Below are 17,776 nucleotides of genomic sequence, written 5' to 3'. Positions count from 1 at the left end.
TGTATTCAAGATGCCGTGTCCTACCATCATGTTCAGTTTTATTTGTTGACATCTCTTTGCAAAAATGATACCAATGTCTTCATACTGGGAAAGACTTCTCGTCTTAACTTTTGTATTTGAATTTATAAAGTTTCTTTTACTATTTCCTAACCTCAGTAAATGTCATGTTTTAGCGAACATGACTCATGATGGGACAAAGCCACTTTTCCCCATCACATTTTTGGCATTAAATGGCCAGAATCTGCATTTAAAAATGTGCCAAGCTATCTTCAGCAAATGGAGTAGCAATGCGTTCTGTAATCAAACATGCTGTAATAGTGTAAACCATGACAAACTGGGCCAGTAAGAATGCTATCCTGTTACATCAGCAATCTTGTAAAGCCTGTAGTCCTATACCAGTGTAAGCTACCACTTAGAATCAGTGATCCAGGTCAGAGATAATACGACAGTCTAATGCTATTACGATAAAGTAAAGGAAAAAACATGTTCATTCAGAGTGAACTAAATATGAAGTGCTTTTTATCAGTTTAGTTCCTGGTTCTTCTGTTCTTATATAACATCCCATATGAAAAAATACATTCTGTATCCAACTACTACTCCAGCAGAGGGAGCCTGTCTTGTACTTACCTGCACTTACCGGTGACCCAGGACAGCTCTAGGAAAGAGAGCTGGCCCTGTTCTTACCTGCGGACTAACTCACCTCAGTTGAAGGATCCTTGGACTACTCTTCTATCTTCACGTCTTGAAGTAGCTTAGAGAGTTGAAGAAGTGAGTTAGTCAGTGGTCCGTACAGGGCGAGAACTTTGACAGAAATGGCGTATTGATGTAAATAAAACACACTTGCCTGCAAACGTACTAAGTCTGTGCGAGTTGGTGGAACGGGAAAGCAGTGGTTCAAGCGCACTAAGCTATTGGATCCTTTACAATAGATATATATATATATATATATATATATATATATATATATATATAGATATAGATATAATCTATATATCATATACTAAGAAATATTTCATGCTATATATTCCGCTTTATTTTGTAGATATTCTGTCATTAGTTTTTACGTAGGTAAGAAATAAACAGCATGACTGAAGTATTTCATTCATTTTGCTTTCCATACCCTTAAAATATCCTTGTGGCTTTTATATCTCAGCCCCTGAGATGCTAGTTAATCCTTTAGGCTTATAAATGGATTTTACACATTTCGGCCTGCAGTGTGATTATCACAAGGGACTCACATGGTGCTGTGACTGGGGTTCGCTCGCTCACAAAGGTCAAACTACCTTCACACGCACAGTCTACAGGCACCATGAGGCCAGCGTTGATTCAGGCTCATCAGTGTATGTATGAAGTGTCTATACATCCAGAACTGTATAACACTCAATAACAGCTCTTCATTTAGAAATACAACAAAAACACGATGAATTCAGTGACAACTGTTTTTACTAGAAGTCTTTCAATTAAAGACACTGGGGGAAAAAAACATTTAATTAAATTAAATGAGGGAAGGCATGCAATGTAAATAGCAAAAAAGCACACTTTAACTGCTAGGCATGCCTGGGCAAAGACGTAAAAGTTATTCTTTAGTATTGGGACCAATAACATCATGTGTTTTGTTTAGAGTGGAGTAGAGCTCCTCTCAATGAATGTTCAAATGGGCAGGACTGTGTACCTCGCCACCAGCCCGCCTTATGCCCTTCGGTAGTGGGAGTGAATTACACAGCCGGTCAACTTTTAATAATAAATACTGGTTCCAGTGAAGAATGTGAGGGAGTAGCAGCTGTAACAGCAAAGCATCTAGCTGAGGTGGAGGTGCACTCACATCCACACTGGACAGCTCGGGTGAGTCCTCTAATTGTTCTACAGTAATACATAGTTAGCAGTAAAATACAAAAGACCTGGGACTATTAGCAAAGACTGGGCATTCTTTGAAGACATACCCAAAACTTAATTGGTTAATATGGTTATTTAATGCATTCAGCTGAAACCTGTGAAAGAACAACCAAACTACTACTAAAAAAAAATCTATCCAGATATTATTCATAAGTATTTGTAACCATTATTTTGAAGTGGGGGTCATTTTAAATTTAATTTTGCTGTTAGGTCGCAATCATCCTATGCCAAACCTAAGAATGTTCACCTACAATCCAGTATTTTCTAGACTTTTCTAGAATTAGGTTCAGCATTATCATTTTGAAATGTCTAGCACCTTGCAGATAATGCTATCATAGCATCAAAGGGTATGAATACTTTTGAATTAATATTTTTTGAGTTTTGCAAAAGTAATTGCTGAAATAAATAATTGTAGTCCTCTATTTCTTGTAAATGTTTTTCCTCATCCACAAAAGCAAAACTTTTGCTACAAAAATATTTTTTTCTAAAATGTGTTTTTGAGAAATTTCTAGAAATTATAAATTTCCATTGGGGTATGTAAACTTTTGACTGTATGGTAGTCCTATATGCTTAATATGCTTGAATAATACATATAAAATACCACATAGTCATACTTACATTGATCTGAGTATTCCTTTAAGGGCAAGGAATATAGATCAGAGTTTTCAAATGTATTGTTCTGTCTGTCTGCCTGGCTCTGTCTACCTAAGCTTCATTCCTTTCTGTTTTGATAGTATACCTGTTTGCATGTCTGTATTTATCTCTCTCTGCTACTGTCTTCTCATCTTTCAATCATCCCCTCCTTCCATGTGCTCTCCACATCTCTGTCTCTCTCCCTGCCCCCCAGTGTATGTGTTCCTTCAGCTCCCTTTCCACCCCTGTCCCGCTCCTGTCTGTCTGTGGCTACAGGGTTTGATTGAAGAGTTAAGTCAGTGCTGAGTGACGCAGTAGGGCTCCAGGACTGGTGCAGGAACACTTCCTAGCAGCGGATTAAAGATTAATTAACGGAAGACAAAAACAGGGACACAAAGGATGAATAGTTTCCCTTTCCCCCAGTGCGCTGCTGATGTCATTACTCTCCTGGCAAGAGGCAAGAGGCAAGACTGTGGAAACAACTCAACACACAGACATCACATGGATATAGGGGCTGCATAAACAGATACAGTACAGCTAGAACAATACACACGCGGTACACACTGCATGCATAAATTCTTAAATATATTTAAATATATAGTATAGGATGTTCTAAGATAAAAGCTGATTTTCACACCACTTGAGGATGGGGACAGTCTAAAACAACTTGTCCATAATTATGCATAAAAGGTCCACTCCAGAATATCTGTTCTTGATGGTGACTGTGTGATGCACAGAGCTGAAAAGGACAGCCCCACTCGACAGTCTCCAGCTCCCACATGCAGATCAACTCATTTTACTGCCTCATGAAGTGGTGCTTGTGTTCAGAACGTCAGCTTGTCAGAACGCCAGGGAGGAGAATTCACAACACAGATCCTCTTTCTATATCACTGGGCTGCGTGGAAAACAGCTTCTTAAACAGAAACACACAGGCAAAAAATAGCTTCAGCTGCTGCTTCATACTGTAATTACTTCTGAAAACAAAATGGTAGTTCCACGCGTTGTTTGATTATTTTTAATCTAGCTAATTAGCAAGTTGAAATGTAGATAGTGTTAATGAAATACTACATTAGTTTGCATCCAAGTCTGAATATCATTCATTTTGCTTCCTAGATTTGAAAGGTTTCTGTTTAGAGCTTGTAAGCTTTTGCTGAGTTTAAGTAATCTTTGTTTACATCACTGATAATTATTGGGCTAAATATCCCCTTTCTTTGTATTAAACCAGAACATTTGCTCTCCTTGTGCCAAGTATCTTTACGGCTGAAAATAAAAGCACAACACCAGCTAGAATAAAAAATAAGCACTGTGTGCTACTCGGTTGTTAAGGGTCTGGGTCAGGAGGGAATTGAAGCTGCCTTCTGGTTCTTGCTAATCCAAGGCTTCTGGATTTTAAGATGGATTCTGAGGATCAGTACATTCTAATTCAGTAACCGAATGAGATAGAACACAAGCCCCATCCCCTGCGAGGCTTCAGATTCCTAACTGACCTTTCTGGGTTGACAGAGGATGTGAGTCACAGTTGTAATAAACGTTATTATTATTATTATTATTTTTATTTACTTCTTAGCAGATGCCCTTATCCAGGGCGACTTACAATTGTTACAAGATATCACATTATTTTTACATACAGTGGCAAGACATCAGTACTGCTTGATCTTTAAAGTGCCCATCACTAAAGTGCGGTGTTCTGGAGTGCAGAGGCGAAAAGAAACTAAGTATGCAGAAAAGAAGGATTCCCAGTTGGGGTCGCACCACCTTCACGATAATTCATTAGATCTATACAGGGATCTGTCTGTAAAAGAATATATCAACTGCCAGGTTGGGTTCAATTTGTATAACCTAAGTGACGGCAGTATTTAGATCCACACACATAAAGATCAAGGTAATAAACATTGTGCAATCAGCCTGTGTGGCAAGAGATTGCTTGCTAGCCATCTTTCAGCTCAGTATCATAGCTCTGTGTTCAGGGCACTCAGGCAGAGAATCTGACACACAATAAAAGGGTATGCTTGGATCTTAGTGGCACACGCTACTATCTGCCCCTGGGGTTGCCCAAGTTATTCTATCACATGATGATATATGGATGCTAGATTATCTTTCTCTGTAAGAGAAATAAGACTAGTGATCCTGGGGGGGTTAAATAACAACACTGAGGTCCTTCAGACAGTGGGTGTATTGAAAACCATTGCTCCCCATGTTGAACAGAAACTTTGAAATGAATTGCTTCTGAAGCAGATGATACTGAATGAATAAAAAAAAAGCTTTAAACAGCGTTTTGTACTCAAAAGAGCTGCAGAAAGGGAACATGGAAACAGAATTGTGTCTGAGTACCCAAGTAATGACATTATCTCCTCCATCAGCTTTCATTTTGTTTTGTGATACTACTACTGTTGGTTAATTTAGTGCTGTAAACGACAAGAGGATCACAAAACTCCAGCTTTATCTTCCTTCGCAAAGTAGCAGCACTACTACCAAGGCACCGTAATCTTCATCTGAAAGGACATCCATGTTCTGAGTGATTGTTTCACAATAGTACAAAAACCACAGTGGTGGTTTTGTGGTGTGTATTGTTATGGCTGCTGTCTATCTGCAATGTGACTGCTGTGCTGCGGCCTATTGAGCGCTCAACTGGCCATGAGACTCCACAGAACACTCTCAAGAAGACTGCAAAGAATACAGAACACTCAAGAAGACTGCATAGAACATGGAACACAAACTGAAAATGCAAGGGCTGTGAGACTTCCCCTTTTAATACAGCGAGGTAACAATGAGGCAGTGTGGTAATATTTATGACATGTACTTAGTACATGATTTTGTGATTGCGAGGGGTCATGCTGTTGTGAAGCATGTCAGAAGAGAGATATATATAAATAAGTACATTTTGTGTTGACTGATCTTATTAAAAACATGTTTTATTACGTTTCGTGTGGAGGAGATTATGACATTTTGCATTAGTATAATTTTTTATTTATTTATTTATTTTAATTTAGTAGTCGCCAATTGTTTTGATCATTTTCTCCCCAATTTGGAATAGCCAATTATTTTAGGCTCAGCTCACCACATTCAGGCCTTCTCCGGCGAACATAGTCATATTACTGCACACTACTGCAGATCATTTAACACACTCTCATCTTGCTTTACCGGGCTATACCACGCCTGAAGCTAGCCTGATGAAGACAGAGCAGTAGAACAGTGGGTACCATTATAGTATAACATAGTCCTAGGGTTAGACAAACAGTGAAAAGGCCACAAGCATTCGGAATGTGTGGGCTGCCAGAACTGTCAATGAGTAAGACTCATTTTCTTATTCAATGGGGCTCTCGGTTGCAGCAGCTCACTCAGCATGTTATAAAGGCATGCAAGCACGTGCCCTTTTAATGATTAATTTTTTCATACAAACACCGATAACAGAAAGAACACCACTGGTATTAAACATATAGCCTGAAAGTATTCAGCTAATGGGTGTTCTGTGTTTTTGTAAGTGCATGTGCCTTATATCCTTTAATCAATATGTGACCTGCATGAATGATCATTTTTTTTGTTGTCTCTACATTAATTCTAGTTAAGAAAATGATGCATTAAATTAGAAATTCATTTCACGCACGTCTTACACCTTTTACTGAATGCGATCCAGTGAACCTGAGTGACCCCAAGGGACTTTAACTTAGTTTTTAATCTCAGCTCAGCCATTCACTTACTGTGTGTGTGTGTGAGTGAAAGAGGAGGGTGCACGTTTGCCAATTCACCTCCGTATTGTTTTAGTTTCCTAGCTGTAAATCAAAGGACACTGGAACATTTTTTACAAGTTTTTTACAAGCCTCAGGAAAGCTATTTTGCAGGTGTCTCAAAGCAGTTACTCCATGCTGTTGTTGACTACACTCATAGGTCTGCCATGACTTCTAATTACAGGTCTGGCTTGCAACTTATTCATATGAATGGACACTATTGACTTTCCTCAGTTCCCCAGAGAACAGACCCTGCAAGGATGGGTGGAACTCAAGACTGGCTCAATACCAGCATACACAAGCATATTAATTTTAAACATAGAAATGAGCAAGATTGTAATTAAAAAAAGGCAGATTCCATTATTACACAGCTTGATTATGTGGGAATGACGCCCTGTAGAGAATGTCTAAAATGCAGCAGTGGCTCTTCCAGTTATAAACTATTCTCATGTTAAAAACAAACAAAAAAAAAACATTAAAATGTATGCAGTTGACTGAAAATTGCTCATAAATACCACTGTACTAGTAGTATCTTTAACATATAATACTGCCAACAAAGCAGGAACTAAGAAACAATGGTAATCCTTAACTTTTTTTTTTTTCCATCAAGGTCTTAGCAGCTGTGTGCAAAAGAGCAGCAAGCAAGCCCCATTATTTAGTCCTGTCGTCAAAGGAAACTGCGCGTAAATAGACGAACAGCCAGCCGTGTTGTAAAAGATCGGTTCAAGTCTGTAGCCACATATGACGGTGAGTTAGGAGGAAGGGAAAATCCAGCTGGACAGCGATGATTAATTCGGCATATGAGAGATTTAAATAATGTAATAGGAAGTAAATCTTTTTTTTCTTAGGGTGAAATCCAAAAATTGTCTTACTCACATAGGCACGTTTTATTTATGCAAATGTATAAAACCAACAAACCCTGTCAATGAATACCGCTAATGTGTGGGTAAAACCAGGCTTGGAAACAGAGCGAGAGAACGGATCCCATTCAAATGCAGTATCTGGGATTGTGCTCTGAGAAAAGCTAAATAAATTCCCTTCTGTCGCACGACTGAAATGGAGGACTCTGCCTTACAGAACACACATTACACTGACCGCAGCTTCTATTCAGGGTACAGGGTAAGTTATTTATTTTTGTTACTGTTTTTTTTTTCTCTCTGCCCCTGATAATGTTCTATGGCAACGGCATGGAGGATAGTGTGCAGGCCTTCGACTTGAAAAGAGTCCTCGGGATTTTCCTGCGAACTCTAGCAGAAATACGGAGTGCTCTGGTTTTAAAGTACAAGGGTTTGGGTGCTTAAAAACGGCAATTGTAAACTATTTAAAATACCAAATCAAGTAAACAACAAGACACCGATTAGTGACAAATAATAGCTATTGTATTTATTAATATTAGCTTGCTAGTTTAGTTTTAGTGCAAGGTGTGCAATTTACAGTCGGCACCATAGTATACGCTATCCGAATAATCTGTAGCGTATAGTGATTAATAGAAAAGGTTTTTAAAAAAAAAATCTAAAAACAATTTTGGAATAATTATATCATGCGGAGTGATTTATTTGTTTGTCAGATCTGGTATTTACTAGCATCTGAAGCTGCGGTAGATTGTTAACAAATATAACGGAATTTCAAAAGGTTGCAGTGCTGGTTGATGCCGCTAGAGGGCATACTAAAACAGTCGTTTCTACAAATGGAAGCAACCTTTATGAGTTGTCTTCAAGACAAAGGCATATCCTTTTTTTTTTTCTTCTAATGACCCATTAGTATGCTCAATATTAGCTTTATGTTTTACGCAGCTCGATTAACAGTTAGCAGTAGCTGTTTAGCAATAAACAAGTATGGTACGTGTAGCTAGATACTTTGTAGTTGTACAGTATGGGATATTGGATATATAATGTAATGTCATCATGGCACAAAAATAAGCTGGTGTACATGGAAAGTTTCTAATAATGTGCCTGCCCCCAGTACTTGATTAAAATCTATTTTGTGGAATTTCCTGCATACTGTGTTGGTCGATACACTGGCTGGCTCACTACCTGCATTGGTGTTTGTATAGTTCTGTGTAAATTATTGATGCCTTGAAGTTCTGCAGCCATGGCCTCCACTATTGGTCATCATCAGTTTCTTCTGACCCAGTGATCCTTTCTAGGATACAGTACAGCGAGCTGGTAACAACAATACCCAAACTTCAGACTAGTAACCTGTTTACTGCCAGAGGGGCTATGAGAAAACCAGGGCTAGCTGTATCCAGAAACAGAGATGACTAAAGCCTAGATTCCATGCGCCTGGGAATCAAGCGATTTGAACTCGGCTTTGTGCATCTCCATCAGCAGCAGAGCAATATCAACCCAGATTGAGCTGGCACTCAGAAGTGGCGGCTGCCCCAGTTTGATGTAATGAGATTTAGATGGAGTTTCACAGAATGGTTTCATGTTGCAGAAGGAAAAGTGGCTTAAGACAAACCAGTTTAGTACCGAATTATCAAAGTACCAGAATAATGATTTTATTTAGAGGATTGGTGTCCTCTTAACTCACCCCTACAATTAATTGGTCTGAATATAGAAAAAGATGCTGATCAGGGTGTACATAGTACGGAGTTAGCTCTGTGATTTATTTTAAGAATCAATCAGTACCTTTTTAAATGCTGAAATATTCCAAATGATCGTACTTGTCATGCATGGAATTATTGTAAAGAATTGGAAATAGCTGCACACAGGAATGTCCATTTCAATTATATCTGTTTCATAAAGCCTTTAATGTACAGAAGTCAAATAGGCACACTTCACACTCTCATTCTGGTACTGTAGATGGAGGTGACCTCATTTGGAGCACAATGGGAAATGGAGGAGTCATTCTGTATCAGTCTTGTTCTGAATGTCCCTGGCTGCAGTACTGTTGTTCATTCAGTTCTGGAAGTGCTCATGAGAGTCCTGCTGCATCTGATGGCAAGTACTGTAGTCAATTTGAGTAGCTAGAGCTTTTTTATAGAACAATCCAGACATTGTTTGCCACAATGTGTTGGCAAAGCTCGACAGATGCCCAAAATACAGAAAACATGATTTACAACGCTGCTGTTGTGAAACCGCAGTAATATGAGCAGGTTCTGATGAAGAATCACCTGCCAACCAAGGACCCTCGATCAACCCTCTATCACAGTTTGTCCGATCTGCTGCCTTGCCTTTTATCACTGTCAGCTATCACTGTTTCAGAATGCAAGGTGGTACACTGTGAGTGGAGCTTATAGGGAGAGGCAACCCTATTTTTCAGACTACTGGTCTTTCATGTTTGACACAGAACTGAGACAAGACATTGGCAATTTTCAGCTCATAGAAAATAAGTCATTGGTCAAATAAGTCTTGAAATACTGTCTTGGGAATCTGTAATCACTGTACTGTAATGCCAATGCTGTAGGAGTCTTTGGCAACCCATCAGGCAGATAACTTAATTTCCTGTCCTAACTAGAGGCAGTCAGCCTGATTTAAGCCCACATAAAAGGAAAGAACTGAAGAACCGAAACTGATTTTTATATATATATATATATATATATATATATATATATATATATATATATATATTGGGGCTGTAGTAACAGGTGGCAAAAAATGTATTTTTTTTTTTATTATTTTGTTTGTTTTTGTTTAATTCTCATTCAAACAATAACAACATCATTGCAGTTCTTCTCTGCACGTCAGAGTGCATCACTGCACTTTGTTGTTTTCACCTGCATCCATCACACACCTGTTTCTGCTGCCTCCGATTTAGGATTGCTTCTGGTCTTCCGTACCGGTGTGAGCGGCAGCGTGTGCGGCAATCGTGTAAGAACGTCGGGAAAGGACACTGGCTGTTCTGGGGCTGTTCTGGGTGTTTCTGTGTTATGTGTTGTGTTCTTTTATTAGTTGGTTGTGTATTTTAAATGTTTATAATTCTTCATTTGTTTTTATGTGTCTGCTGTGTCTTCGTCTGCCATTTCTCTCTATCTGTTTCTTTTTCTATTTTCTTTTTTCTTATATAAAAACATTTTAAATTATTATTTTTATATTTTGTTTAATTTCTGTAAGTCGCTTTGAATAAAAGCGTCTGTTAATTAAATTATATATATATATATATAAAGTTACACCTACATTAAGTTATGTTCGCGAGTTCCTTGTTTTAACGTGTTTGAGGTACAGTCCTGTTCTGTTCCCTCCCCACTCCAGGTGATGTAGTGTGGATGGTACCATGTGAAAAATGAGTATCCTGATCTCTGCGAGAAACCTGCTGCTGGCACTTAGTCTCATGCTGGTCCTGGGCTTCCTCTACTACTCTTCTGGGAAGCTGCACATGCGTGGATGGGGCCAAGAGTCATGTAAGTACCAGGAACTGAACCACCTCTTTAGTGCTTTGGTTACGGCTGAAGAGATGTAACAGTGGAAACACCAGCATTGCAGAATCTTTATAGGATTCAAGGCTATTTGTTTGTGCATAATTTCTCTTGGCTAACTCCATCCTTTTTTTTAAATAACTGCTGTACTAAAAGTCTTGTATTAAAGTCATCAAAGCAAGGTTTTTCATTAAAAAAAAAAAATAAATAAATAAATAATCCTACAATTACAAGCAAACCTAAATACATTAGAAGCTCCAGGGCTTCTCACTTGCAGATGGACTAAAGATCATTTTGTGCTTCATTGTGTTTGTGAAACTGGATAGCGCTCACACTGGGGCCTTGTGTTTTTATAGATTATAAACTCTGTGGGCACTTTGTAATTCGAGATGCAGGCTCGTAGCTCTTAAACAGCTGTAAAACTACTGACAACAGTGTATAAATCACTGAAATTAAACAAAAACAAAAAAGGTGCACAAGATCTTAACCAATCTGTGTTACGGTATGCTGTCGTATAATATTGTTATCAACTACCAATATCTATGACACCTTTACACTACCACACAGTACCATTTCACACAGTTACTGTGTTTATAGTTTTATTTTTCCATATCTGATCCATTCCTTTTGTTTATGTGGATCACAACTGTGTTTTTTTATATAAAAAAGTGCGTTTTGCTCAGGTTAGTATTGCATGGAGTTGTAGCGAAGCTGGTAGTTGTTACCTTCTAGATTTTACAATCTAGCTCCCAACTACATTTTAAGTGCAACTGTTGATCTGCTTCGCTTACTGTCCGTAAATACTGTAGAGCTCTGTAGTTGTCATGTATACTGAAACTATGAGTCTTGGTTGCTAGGATTCCCAGAGACAGGTGCAGTGTGTCTGGCATAGGTTTACAAGTGTCATTTAAAGTGACACTAAAACCAACAGCAACTTTTACACTGTTGTAACTATCCAGTGACTATTACTATGCAAGTTGTCTGTCTTGCATGGACAAATTCAACAAAATGAAAAACAATGTTTTTGATTATTAGACTGACCACACAGGTTAGTATAATAATATTTGGATAAACATGCATTTAAATAACATGCATTTTTAGAAAGTGTTCCTTTGAAATTGAATTGAAAGTATGGCTGGACAGCCCTGCAGAGGGTATTGTCATGTATTCACAACAATGTTACCATTGGACCAGCAGAGGGTGCTACTTACACACTCCATCCTCAGCCCTGACTCACAGAAGAGGCAATTCAAAGATGGGATCTGCAGTTGTAGACCGTGAACTGTACTGTAGCTTCAGTAGATACTTCGTCATTAACAATTCTTCCAGCTATAATTTTTTGGGAGCCAACAGGAACATTCTCATGTCCGCGTCAGCATCAGAAACCCCCTTCATAGCTAGTTTTTCACAGCTAATGAAATCTTTTATCCGATTTGAAGTGAAATAGAAATATTAAGCCTATCCTGTAACTTATGGCTTTTGTTAATTCTAGATGCATAATTATTTGGTTCCGGAAGTTTTTTAGAGTCTGTTCCCCGAAGATTCTGAGTTACTCTGGGCTACAGTGCTGAAGAGTATAGCATAGACTCTGTGGACTAGCTTATTGAATAAATTCCAGCTAGGGCACAGTACAGCCTGTGTTCTCAGAAAATGATGAGTCTAATCAAACAAAGAAAAAAAGAAATGAGGTTGTTTCTGTAGGCAGTAGTTCAGTGTGACTCGTTTTTCCACAGCAGAAGGTCAGTCTGTTTAAGTGACTTCATAACCATGCTGTTTATACTTTGTGTATGTACAGTACAGTATGTACACAATTTACATTCTATAAATAGAATGCATGGTGATAGTACAGAAATATACTGTGTTTGTTTAAGTAGGGCTGTGGCCGTGGTTCAAAAATGGAAACACCAGAGATCAGAAAGACACCTCTCTATTAAAATAGCCAGGTGATGCTGCAGTCTGGCTTTTTTTTTAAAGGTTCATGTTGAATTGATATCCACAACTATTTGCTGTGAAATGCAGAGCTCTTTTCAAATGCAGGGTACTGGCGGGGCCAGGTTCCCTGCGCTTCCAACAAAAACAGAATTGAGTTTCCCTTCTTTGTTGTTGTTGTTATTTTCCACTTAGTTGTTTGAATAAAGTGCATGTATATAAAGAGGGATTGCTACACTGAGAGCCGCCTGTGTGAGACAAAGCCGGTGCAGAAACCGAAAACCTCACTTATTCAGCAGCTTATTGCTGCTAAAGAATCTAGGGATAGATTTACTACATTTTTGCAATGTGATACTGGCATAGTTTTTGTGGTTTGTGTCAGTACACCACATTTCCAGGTACAGCATGCAGGAGCTCTGAAGATCTGCCAGAGGTTATATATTCTGAACTGCAGAGAGGGCTAGAACAGGAGCACTGCTTTCCATTTGTACAGTAGCAGCTCAGTTTGTGAGCTGCTCTGGTTCACTTCACAGGACTGGTTCCAGGACTAAACAGTCTGCTTAATCGTTTTAGGCCTGAATTATTTTTGTCAAGCTGAAGGATACTCCTTTTATTGAGTATAAATGAGAACATACCTTGAAGGAGGTCCCGCCTGTGAGAACAAGACTGGAGAGTTTCACAGATACTGCCTTGCAGTGCATGCAGTTCCTTATACTCCCCACTAGGGGGTGTTCGCTGTTAAGGGAGTTCTTCCTAAAGGTGGAGTGTATATGCCTTGTAAAAATGGTTTCTTAACTCTGCAAGTGGAGACCCTCATGTATCCTGCCACAACACAATAGATACCTGTGCAGCAGGTATTGGGTCCCCTAGTGTTCTATGTACAGCAGAGTGAGTGTGAGACAGAGTCAAATAAAAATTCAAGTAAGACTTTGTAGCTATATATATATATATATATATATATATATATATATATATATATATTTTTTTTTAAATCCTTCTTTCCTACTCATGGAATAATACAAAGATGTACCATCCTTCGGATGAGACGTAAAACTGAGGTCCTATTGTAAGTGACTCTGCAGCAGCAGTTGTGATGCATAGTTCACCCCCAAGTCTCTGTAAATCGCTTTGGATTAAAGCATCTGCTAAATGACTAAATAATCATAATAATAATTACATTTTACATTCAGTTGCTTAATCTAAAAGCAATTCCATAAAAGAGCAGCTACAGTAAATACAACAGCTTTTCTGAATTTTCTTTTGAAAGTCTTTGCTGTGAATTTAATGATACCAGTTATCTGGAAGTGAATTGGATTTCACAGGGACTTTTACCAGCAAAGAGTGCGAGAGGTGTTTCCTAGGTGCTGTAAGCTGACATTCTAAGCAGCCTGTTTTCTGTTTTGTTATTCTTTGGTGGAGAGGCGTTCTGAGCTGTGTCGCTATGTACCCAGTTTGTTTCTACTCTGCCTGGACTAAGCTCTGGTTAACTGGTCTATTGTGCATTGATGTACATTGCGTAACTATGTACTGGGTATATTCAAGGACAAGTAGCCCCTCTCGTAAGTGACAACCCTTCTGCCTCACACACACTTACCATCTAAAGATTCCCCTTAACTAAACTACTCCACTCTTCTAAGCCTGCGATGACAGAACTACAGTAATGGGACATGGAATAGACACCCTTTAAGAAGGGAGAATTTTTCACTATCACAAAGTTACGCATTGTAGTTGTCTTTCTGATACCTCGTCCACAACTATGAATACTCACTCACACTTGCAGTAATTGGTAAGTATTTCTGCAACCTCCTGTGCATTCGTTTTCTGCATTATGAATCATCTGTTCCAGACTTTGAAATAAGTGGTCAAGTTAGTCCCAGTTGTGCCTTAAGTTGGCCATTTTTATATTGCATTTTATAGTGCATGCCAACAATTGCATTTCGTGATTAATTATTCTGTTACCATTATTCACAAGCTCCAAGAAACTGAATCTGATTAGCATCCCCTTTGACTCTTTTATTACTTTGTTAGCCTAATTTAAGGGGTGTTTTCTTTTCGAGTTTATGAAAACAAGGGCCAGTCAGCGTAGGGATGGTGCTGTTTGATTTGGGAGACGCACATCTCTGTCACTGCAGCCAAGTGCTATAAAAACACAGATAACTCTGCTTTTGGGCTCAGGACCATGTTCTAACAATTTAGAGGAAGTGTTTATGTACACAGAACAAAATGACAGATTAGATGTACGGTATAGCGCGTAAAGTGATTGTTAATATCTCGCTGGAAATAGATGGGCAGCTGTGGATGCAAAGAGGTGGGGTGTGCACTGATGTTCAAAGATAATTGGACTACTTTGAATCCAAAGAAAATAAAAATACAGAGTGATCAAGAAATCATTTGAAAGATGTCTTCCTCCAACAGATGTGGGTCCTTTATGAAAATGCTGCGTTCTGTTGTTTTCAATGTTATCTCAGCCAGTTCCAATAGTCAAGGGAGATGGGAGTTCAACTATGGATTGGGGTGACATGATATGATTCTTTTATTCTTTATACTTTGTTATGCATCACAGAAATGGGCCGGTCAGAGTATGTGTTTCATATTAATGGGAGCGTAGCCCACCTACCCCTGAAGTCACTGATACTGCATATAATCAACATGAAGGACAATAACAAAAACACATAACTAATCTGTTATGTGACCTCCAGGAGTTCTACCCTCTTTACTGGAAGTTTAAGTGGGATGCAGCTTGCTTTGATAACAGTCTGAGCAAGAGAGTGTTCTGCCACGTCAGCAGGCCAAGGGCTCTCAACATGCAGCGTTGAGAGAAGCTCTTTGTCAAGTGCTGTCTTCTGAACACGACGATGACGACGGCGACTCCTCGAGAAGGCTGTTGATGCTGCTGCTGTTGTTGTTTTTCTCCTACCTGATTTTGAGAACAGGCTGCATTTTTTCCAAACCCTTGTGTCTCTTGTCTTTCATGGAGTTGAACAATTGACCTAGGGTGAAGGGGCTGCAGAGAAACAAAATGGGGGGGGGGGGGGGATAACGCTACTTCACAAGAGGTTTCCTTTCAGTAAAAAAAAAAAAAAAAAAAGCTTCTTCCAATAAAGTTACCTAAGAGCAACTGCTGTAGGCAGTCTTCTCTACCACAAGAGTTATACAATGCTATGTACATACATTGCTTTACAAAACTATGTGGCTTAGCACACAATGCTGACTCATGGCTACCTATGCTATTTACCTTCTTTGCGTATTCCTGTAAACTGCCATGAATGAGTGATGATGCTGCAATTTTTTGTTTGTTTTGTTTCGTTATTTATTTTTTTGACTGCAGCAATCGACATCTGTCCCGATGTGAAAGGCACTTTTATAGTTCTTGCCTCTGTGGATATTATTATACATTAAGTGCTCATATCTGTAAAGTTGCTGTTGCTGCACCTTGTTCATTCAAGGCGAGCGTACGGAACAGAAGTAATTTTGTTTCCTGTTTAGCCACCAGTTGAATATTTCAAACTGGTTCTGGTGTTTCCCCAAATGAAGCCTATAGGGACCCCCAGTAGAAAACATGGTTAAAATGGAGTTGGAATGTGAACTGGACCCTCAGACTCATCTGTTTACCACCTGAACCCCTGCCTCCCCCCCTTCCCCTCCCCTCCTCCACAGCCCTCGCATTGCATCACAGTGAGACTGTGGACACCGGAGCCTGCTTCCTTTAACTGTGCTCTGACGTGAGTTCAGGCATCGGGCTGCTCCGTCACCCTCAAAGAATTTACTGGACCTTTTATTGGGGAAGGACTGTCCAATATAAATCCACATCCATACAAGGGTAGGAGCAGGATTTAGCAGACGGAATGATCCGCAGGGCATCGAGTCTTGAAGGGATCTAGGAGAGCTGCTTTTTTTTAAAACACAGTTTACTTCTGCCTCAAGATATCTTTGTAATGTAATCCTGATTATTTAAACATGGCTATACATCACTCAAACTAATGATGCACATAGGAAGAAATGTAAAAAATAAACACGTGCCTATGTTACACAATAAATGGTCTTATTAAAGCAGAAAATATATCCGACGTGTTCGGCACGCTACTGCGAGTGAGGTGCCTATGGAGTAGATGATCACAAGCTCCAGAGCTCTGAAGTTGCACCATGTTGGGTAGAAACTTGACTGTTCAAGCTATTGGCAACCAGACACTTCCCTTGAATGAACATGTAGTCACCGACACAGTGGTGCACAGTCGGATCCCTAAATAAGTCTGGACCTCATTTAATGTAACAGCACATTAGCACTGTGTGTGATGAAGGGGGAAAGCGGTTGGAGCGATATTGCTGTACTGGGCCACCCAGACATGCTTCAGTCAACCAGCGTTTGTTGGTGTTATTGTATTGTCATGCTGAGCTGTTAGGGTTTGTGCTTAGGATACTGTCATCTATCTTGTTGTTTTTGTTGGAAAGGTTGCTCATGTTATCCTACTCCCTACCAGTACCTGGATTGTTGTTTTTTTCATGGTGTAGGAAGGTACTGGTCGGGGGACACTATGGATACAGTGGAAACCCTAGCACGCATGTCAGAGATCATCTTTCGATCTTGCTATCAATGTAGATTTGAGGGGGGGGTGATGTGGGACTCGCTAACGCAAATTCATTAATTGTCACCTGGTGGTGGGAGGTTCTCCTCTTGTGATGAAAAAACAGTAATTGAAACATGAGCCATCTTTTCAAAGATCAACCAAAATCAGATGTATTGTAAGGGCATGTGCAATCCGTCAAGACTCGAGTGATGTACTGTACCGCAGGTCTGATTTGTTAACATCTTGGTGTGGGTACAGTACGTGCCATGGCTATCAATTAGATTGTTACTTGCATAGCAGCATATATGCACAGTTTCAGTATGAAACCATGAGACAAGTTAAAGACTCCTTTAAATTGGGTTCTCTTGGTTTGTGATTGGGTCCAGTTAACTGCTAGCTGTGTGATAATGTGCTGAGCTGAATTGCCACTCTTGTGTTGCAGATTCTGAGGGGGATCCATTTGTCTCCGTGGGACGAACAGTAGGCTCAGGTACAGGCCCCCCAAAAAATACCCAAATAATATTCAGGTCTGGTGGCCATGTTGGGAGGTGACCATGTTCTGTAGGTCCACATCACAAGCATTGTTAAAGGTGCTTTTTTCAGTGTACAACCCTCTGCACTTCAACCATTGAGATACAGGCAAAATAAATGTATCTGTCTATCCATGATAGGAA

At 39.4% G+C, this 17,776-nt stretch overlaps 1 protein-coding gene across 6 annotated transcripts in view; it reads left to right on the top strand.

The window, feature by feature from the left end:
* Positions 1 to 17,776, top strand: part of LOC117416617 (CMP-N-acetylneuraminate-beta-1,4-galactoside alpha-2,3-sialyltransferase-like) — an 80,699-nt gene that overhangs the window by 4,475 nt on the left and 58,448 nt on the right. Inside the window, exons 1-3 of one of the 6 annotated variants that reach the window (XM_059034995.1) lie at positions 6,885 to 7,370; positions 10,445 to 10,593; positions 17,545 to 17,592. In XM_059034995.1, the coding sequence (XP_058890978.1) occupies positions 10,476 to 10,593; positions 17,545 to 17,592 (166 nt within the window). In that variant the 5' untranslated portion in view covers positions 6,885 to 7,370; positions 10,445 to 10,475. Of the gene's footprint in view, positions 1 to 6,884; positions 7,371 to 10,444; positions 10,594 to 17,544; positions 17,593 to 17,776 lie in introns of those variants that run through there. The other 5 variants (XM_059034991.1, XM_059034993.1, XM_034027873.3 and 2 more) reach the window with 5 other exon arrangements.

The sequence above is a fragment of the Acipenser ruthenus genome, chromosome 12 (assembly GCF_902713425.1).
Source record: "Acipenser ruthenus chromosome 12, fAciRut3.2 maternal haplotype, whole genome shotgun sequence".
NCBI classification, from domain to species: Eukaryota; Metazoa; Chordata; class Actinopteri; order Acipenseriformes; family Acipenseridae; genus Acipenser; species Acipenser ruthenus.
This window is presented reverse-complemented; position numbering and strand designations above follow the sequence as displayed.